At 31.9% G+C, this 7,789-nt stretch overlaps 1 protein-coding gene across 1 annotated transcript; it reads left to right on the top strand.

Moving 5' to 3' along the window:
- The first annotated feature begins 4,357 nt into the window (after window positions 1-4,357).
- Window positions 4,358-5,741, top strand: LOC106400936 (photosystem I reaction center subunit XI, chloroplastic). The gene is made up of 2 exons (XM_013841340.3): window positions 4,358-4,744; window positions 5,103-5,741. Exons 1-2 carry the CDS (start codon window positions 4,577-4,579, stop codon window positions 5,592-5,594), a joined length of 660 nt encoding a protein of 219 aa, XP_013696794.1. The 5' UTR covers window positions 4,358-4,576; the 3' UTR covers window positions 5,595-5,741.
- Window positions 5,742-7,789: the final 2,048 nt, after the last annotated feature.

The following is a 7,789-nucleotide window of genomic DNA, read 5'->3' as shown; positions in this document are numbered from 1 at the left end:
ATTGTTGAGATATTTTTATAAGATTATTTTAATTTTAACGGTTTAAGTCTTTCTATATATTTATTTTATTTTACTTTTATTATTTTTGTCAAATAATGTTATACTGCATCGCTTGTTCATATTATGTAAATATATATGTTGTTTTCATATTAGTATTTGGTTTGTATTTGAGGACGTTCGAATTTGTGACATATATTTTGTCGTAATTTTATACATTTTTTTTTTGTTATTTTTAACTGTTTTAGATATATTCTTTTCCGTTTCAGAAACATTCACCTTTTAACATATATATATATATCTATTTCAAAAAATATTTTTTTACATTTTTAATACATTTTCTACCGGTAAATGTAAACCTTAAAAATGTTTTCTGAAATTCTATTGATAAAAAGTTTTGGAATATAGTTTATTACAAATTAATATATCAATATTCAATATTTGATATGTTTTCTTTATATGTGTGAAAATACTAAAACTTACATTTTTTGAAACAGAGAGAGTACATATATTTTTTCGAATAATTGTTTTTAATGCTAAAACTTACATTTTTTGAAACAGAGAAAGTATATATATTTTTTGAAACAGAGAGAATATATATATATTTTTTTGATTACTTTCCTCTTGTACAAAGTAAAAAAGAAAATATTGTAAACTTACATAAAATGTTGCAGTTTTTTTTTTGAACTTTAAACATTTGCATAAACTGAAACAAAGATTTATAGTATTTGCTCGTTTTATTTTTCTTTCATAAGCTAATCAAAAACACACAAAGGACACCAGAAAGTTAAGATTTAAGTTCAAAAACAGCTGTAGAAGATGATGATGCGAGCACATAGCCATTGCATCTAAAAAGAGAACCCAATAATCTATTAATTTCAGGCCCCAAAACTATTAAATTCACGCAGAATTGTTATTTGTTAGATTTTTTATTAACATTTTCCAATAACTTCCAAGCAGGAATTATATAGCCATACGAAGATGTGTATGTAATGTTGGCATCCAAAATCAATTCTACGTTATGCACTATCAAGATAGCACATTAAAATGTTTCGTTATTTATTTCTGATCAAAGAGGTAACTTCATTTATGCCATCAATTTCTCTTCAATTTTTCTCACATTCAAGTTCATTGGCATGCAATTTCTTCTATCTTCTCTTGGGTTTCCTTCTTAGTCTCAGTTGGCATCATGGTCCATTTTGCTTTCAGAAAATTCATACCAAGAAAAAATGAATTCTCCATATCTTCTCTTTTACTACCGTCTTGGGCATTCTTACCATCACCTGAAGACACCAAGTCAGGCTTCTTTGTCAATCTCTTCTTACTCTCCTTTGATTTCCCATTAGCAGATTGAAAAGCTATCCCTTCAGCTCCCCAAATCGCCAAATAGCCTTTGACAACTGAAAGCACTTTTGTTGGTGAGGATTTGAAGCAGAAGCTTGTTCACCCGTAATTTCTGTAGTTGTATATTTCCTCCTCATAGTCTGAAGCTTCTCCTTGAACTGTCTCAAGGGAACATAAAAGCTAAGATAACCATTCATGGATCAGCAAAACAATCTCATCTTTCTCACCAAAAAGTCTTTTGAAATTTGATCCCATTTTCTCACCTTGTTTATAGATTTTCTTGGCTCCCTTCGAACTCACGTTGCGTGAGTCTCCTCCAACCAGGAGCTTCCTCCCTGACAGCTGAACCTTGACAGAACTTCTTGGTTGATAATCTTCCGGCTCGAACTCTATTTCTTTCTCGCCTGCGCTTGAAGATAAGATTTGAACCCGGTTAGCACTTATGGTGGCTGGCATAAAAGTCGTCTGAAACAGAATTGAGAAGGTTTCACAAAAGAGGCGGAAGCTAAATGCTGAATGAAAAATCATATATAACAGCTACCAGTGTTGATAGTAGGTCACCGTAAAATTGACATCACTATTATAAAATGCTTAAGAACATACTCACGTCTGAATCAAGTAAAAGCATATCAACGGACATGAGTTCATCACCACCGCTTTCCAGAATCGCAGCAATGAAGAATATTCACCGGACTTGATAGAAAACTTTGGAGTTAAGGTGATTTGAACAGATTGATAAGTCTATTGCGTTATTTGAACAGATTGATAAGATGATTTTGAGAGGAGGAATGCTTGCCTTTTTATTGTCGGAGGTACACCGTCTCGCTGAAGAAAATCTTGCATTGAAGGCTACATCGTGACTGATTGAATTAATAAGAGATTTAACACACGAAGATTCTGTAACATAGACCGTTTCGGTGATGGAGACGAAGTTCAGAGGTCGCGATTGAATGAAGAACAAAGACGAACCCTAAAATTCTGTAAGACGGCGTGAAGCAAAGATTAGAGTTGACTCTACCAGGCCGTCAAGCTGGTTTGTTCGAAATGAGGACCAAAACAATAGCAAGACCGCATGACTTTCTGAATAAATGAAACGTGAGTTTTGTGGAGTGGGACACGTGGCATCACCTCCTTGCATTATTTATATATAGATGTGTAGCCTTCTAAAAGTTAGGAAAATAAAATCCAATTATTTAAAAAAAATTCAAAAGTAACGAAGATTAATAAAGGTCACATAATCTATCTATACTATTATTTGAGAAGTGAATTTGCCTATTTGTCATTTTCTCCATGATTTTAGGCTGAATCATTAAACAATTTTAATTTGACTAATTAAAGTTTTAATATCTAATAAATAAATTATATAATTCATTATTTAACGGATTACAAAATAATATTATAAAAATATCTCAAAAATAAATGGAAAACATTTTCGAAAAAGAAGATAATTCCATGTATTTATTTTGTGTTTATCTACATCTTTATTTCTTATTTTTTTTATTTTTATAAATAGTATTATATATACACATATCATAATTAGATTTATCATTATACTAAAATATTATAAATAGTTTTATACAAAATAACAAAAAATTGATTTATATTTGTTTGTAAACATAATATGTCATGGCATATTTTTAAAAATTATTAAATTTATTTTAGTATTAAAATACTAAAAAGAAGTATATAAACAATACCAACAAATTTGATTTATATTTGTTTGTTAACCTGATTTTTGTGATATTTTCATTTTTATTCTTATCATTCATTCGCAAGAATAACTTGTATTTGTTATTTAAGTTGAAAATTTAATATTTCTTTGTTTTTATTTTTACTAAATATTTATTGTTATCAGTTATCATCCAGTTGCAAGAATAACTTTCAAAAAAAAAATATTTTCAAAATATATATATATTTTTTACAACAAGTACCTTATATTTATGAAAATTTAAAATTTACTTTATTTACTTTTAATTTTTCAAGAGTTTCAAAGAATTATACCTTTGTTTAAATTAAAATTTCCTTAAAAGACTATTATGTAAATAAAAAAATGATTCTATTATTTTTTATAAAAACTGTATTTTCCAAAATGATTTGTCTTAGTTATAATTATTAAAGTTTGAAAGTTAAAAGACCATTTGAATATAACAAACTATGATTTACAATTAAGAAATATTATTTTATAGGAAAATAGTAATTTCCATTTTAAAGTAAAAAACTATGGATTGACTATAGCTTATTGTTCTCTATTATAGCATTTAGAAATAAAAACAACAATATATAGAAAATGTTCTTATCTTATACATTACATATTAATGTTTTGTTTGTCGACATAGTTGGTCTGCTTGAGTGTTAATTTAGTTATTATAGCAAGTATTTTACAGTATAATTAATTACTTATACATATATCAATATTCTTATTTACTTTGACTAATATAATATGTAAATCTGAGTTTGGTTTAACATTCTTGTGCTTTTGATTTATTTTGAGATTTTGTAGTATATGCTAATTCTTAGAATTTGGTTTAATAACATCACTTTATATTAACAATTATATATTTGTTTATTTAATTATATCATTTTTTATAAATCTTATATAGTAAAAATGTGTTCAAGATAACAACGTATTTTAAAATACAAGATATTAATATTGTTATCCAAAATAATATTTTTAAATCAATAAAAATTAAGAAATTGAAAGATTCATAAAATAGTATAAATTTAATATTTAATTTAATCTTTTTGATCTTTAAACTAATAGTATATTTATTAATAAATATTTATCAAGTTTATATGCCCGCATGTGCGGGCAAAACTCCTAGTTTTAGATAAAACAAAATACTTTTATAGATATATTCAAATTTTGATTATTTTAAAATAATTTCAAAACCAATAATGCAGAAACTTAAATACAGTAAAAATATCTTCGTATGTCTGCTAAATATTTTCTTTACTAAAATACCAAAATTGTTTAAAATTATAAAATATATTGTACAAAATATATTTACTTCATACCCATAGTATGTAAGTATAAAAGAAAATGTTGGCTCCAAGAGGATAAGATAACATCCAATGAGAATCAGATAAAAAAACACATATACCTCTAAGAGCCACAAAATCTTACGAACGAGATCCTCTATCATGCCACTTCAGCATATCCAATCTTACGTCTCGTAGATTTGCTTATTTCTTCATCACATACTGAAGTCGTTTTGATTTTTGTTTCACAAAAACAATGGCAGCAAGTGCATCTCCAATGGCGAGCCAGCTAAGGAGCAGCTTCTCTTCCACTTCAATTGCTAGGCGTCTAGCCGTCCCTAAGGGGATCTCCGGCCCTTCTTTCGGCGTTTATCCGACCAAGAGAATCTCTTCCTTCACTGTCCGAGCTGTTCAGTCCGACAAGGTATTTATCATAAAGTTAACAATTGGACAAGAAACAGATCAGATTAATTATGTGCCAAATCTACAATTACTCATGCATATTTCAATACCAATTATCAATCATGCGCTATGATATCTTACGAAATTTAGGAAAAACAACATTTTAGTCATATCTAGATGATTTGTTAGGATTCAATAACCATAACAAGGCATCACAATTTTTTATAACTCTGTATAACCTCTTTTACGGTATTTAAATGACAAGAGAATGATAAGTTGCCGTCTTGATGTATGCAATGAAAAGTTATATGCTCCATATATATAGAGATATATCGATCAAAAACCTAAAACGCAAATAATCTGACGAGTAAATTTGGCAGCCAACATTTCAAGTGGTCCAACCAATCAACGGCGATCCATTCATCGGAAGTTTGGAGACTCCTGTAACGTCAAGCCCATTGATTGCGTGGTATCTTTCCAACCTCCCGGCTTACCGCACCGCCGTCAACCCTCTCCTCCGTGGTGTCGAAGTGGGCTTGGCACATGGTTTCCTCTTAGTGGGCCCATTCGTCAAAGCTGGCCCATTAAGGAACACTGCTTACGCTGGTTCCGCCGGCTCCTTAGCCGCCGCTGGGCTTGTAGTCATCCTCAGCATGTGCCTCACTATCTACGGAATCTCTTCGTTCAAGGAAGGTGAGCCTTCAATTGCTCCGAGTTTGACGTTGACTGGGCGGAAGAAGCAGCCCGACCAGCTTCAGACAGCTGAGGGATGGGCAAAATTCACGGGAGGGTTCTTCTTCGGAGGGATCTCTGGTGTGACTTGGGCTTACTTTCTGCTCTACGTTCTTGACCTTCCATATTACGTCAAATGAATGTAGTTCAAAATATGAGCTTCACCAGTATTTTATTTTACCTACAAAGACTCTCTTGCACCATTGTTTCTTTTTTACTTTTGTCTGAGCAAGAATTATGAATCTCGGGGTCGTCATTGTGTAATACTATGGATCTTCTCTTAACTATTTCTTGGTCTTTATTCACATAATGATTTGTTATCTGACAATAAACCTTTATTGGGTGGCTACGAATGTGCTTAACAAGGAGACAGAGGTGCCGAATTCAGAACCGCGTATTGCAGAACTTCAAATCTTTGCTTGAGAGAATGAAAGGACAAAGCACCGTAAAAAAATCATTCCTTTATATGGCAAATGGTATCTTGACATCTAGTTGTTACTATTATTCTGGTCCATTGTCATATGTGATGTAGTAATCATTGTTCTAGATATGTAATAATCATTGTTCTAGATGTGAAGCTGAAAATGAAACTGTCAATCATGCAATTTTTAAATGTCCACAGCAATACAAATATGGTCTATAGCAGCAACTCTTACACCGCCCTTGTTTTTCTCTTCCTCAAGTCAATACATGGATATAGATTGTCTCTTTTGGCGAAAGAACGATATTGAAAACCTATATTTGGATAGAAATTTATATTCTTGAATTATCTGGTATATTTAGAAAGTAACGAATAAAAAATTGTTCAAAAAGTTAAACAGAGACCCATTGGTAACTGTTCGACATGCGGAATCAGAATGCCATGCATGGTTTGAAGTTCACAGCAAACGAAAGGATATACCAGAAGCTAAACAACTTCTTTACAAATCATAATCTCCGAGATTTGTATGATCGATGGCTCATGGACATGATGCACTCTTCAATGGTTATGGATGGACATAGAAGAATTCCAGAGGGAAAATACAACTTTTGGGAGCCAAAAACCAAAGAAGAAGGATATCATCCTTACAATCAGAACTTGAAGCGCTATCCTGGGCTATGGAGTGTATGCTACAAATGTCGACGTGCCAGGTTTTTGGGACAGACTCAAGAGAGTTAATCACAATGATTCAAGATTCAGGAGCATGGTTGAGGTTTTCAACGGAGCTAAAAGAGGTGTTAAGACTAAAGGCTAGATTCAATGATTTTATTATTATTTATCTTCCCTGGTCGGAAAATGTTTCTTTTGATTATTTCTTAGGTACAATTTTGATATCACTCAAATTACACTAAGGAGTGATTTATACTCTCTCAAATAAGAGGTCGAGTTGTAGTACTTAGAGATCGAATTCACATGGAGCTAGGGAACCAATTAGATCTAATAGTTATATGATTAAGCTAGACTAATAGTTTATAAAGCAGTAAATAAATATAGCAAAGCAGTAAATAAAGCAGTAAACAAGTTGAACAAGACAATTGTTCAGCTTGGCAGGGAGTTGTTTGATGGGAAGATGGTTACTAGACTTAGGGTTTCATTCAGGTTATTACAACTCTAAACTATAGATGCTAAGGATTGATTCTAGAACTCGATATCTAATGCAAAAGACAACCAACTCTCGCTGTAAGTCTAAACTATTGACTAAGTTCAGTGTTTCAGCTCTCGCATGTTAACATAGATCGAGCATCGATCGATGCTATGGTATGAGCGTCGATCGATGCTACGGATTGAGTGTCGATCGATGCTATGGTATAAGCGTCGATCGACACTGCCTTAGGCAAGCGTTATCGATCTGATCGATTATGTTCAACTAGATTCCTAGACCAACTCTCGTATGCGCCTAGGTATCTAATCCAGCAGGATTCGGGTTCCGCTAATTGATTGCACTCTCGTGCCTCTCAATTTTCCTATGATTCTAGGTTCAAGCAATTAGTCACACTCTCGTGGTTTTCCAACTACTCTAGATCCTAGTATTACAAGCTATCCTGATGTAGAGATCTTTAGATATCCTAAGAGTCATATAATTCAGAAATTCATTCAAAACCCTAGAAATTCCTAAACCTAGCAGGTGGATCTACTCATGCATGATGTTTGTCACAGAAATCATAGATGAATAACATAAAATATAAATAAAACCAAAACAATGGAGTTCCAAGAGGACTCTGAAGGAGTTCCTCTCTTCTCTCCTAACCTAGAACAAGAATAAAAGAAAGCTTAGATAGCGTGTAGCCGTCAACAATGCCTTATAAATAACATAAATAGGGTTTCTGGTCGTCCAAGGGTATTCTGGTAATTTGG

This window comes from Brassica napus, chromosome C4 (assembly GCF_020379485.1).
Source record: "Brassica napus cultivar Da-Ae chromosome C4, Da-Ae, whole genome shotgun sequence".
NCBI lineage: Eukaryota > Viridiplantae > Streptophyta > Magnoliopsida > Brassicales > Brassicaceae > Brassica > Brassica napus.
This window is presented reverse-complemented; position numbering and strand designations above follow the sequence as displayed.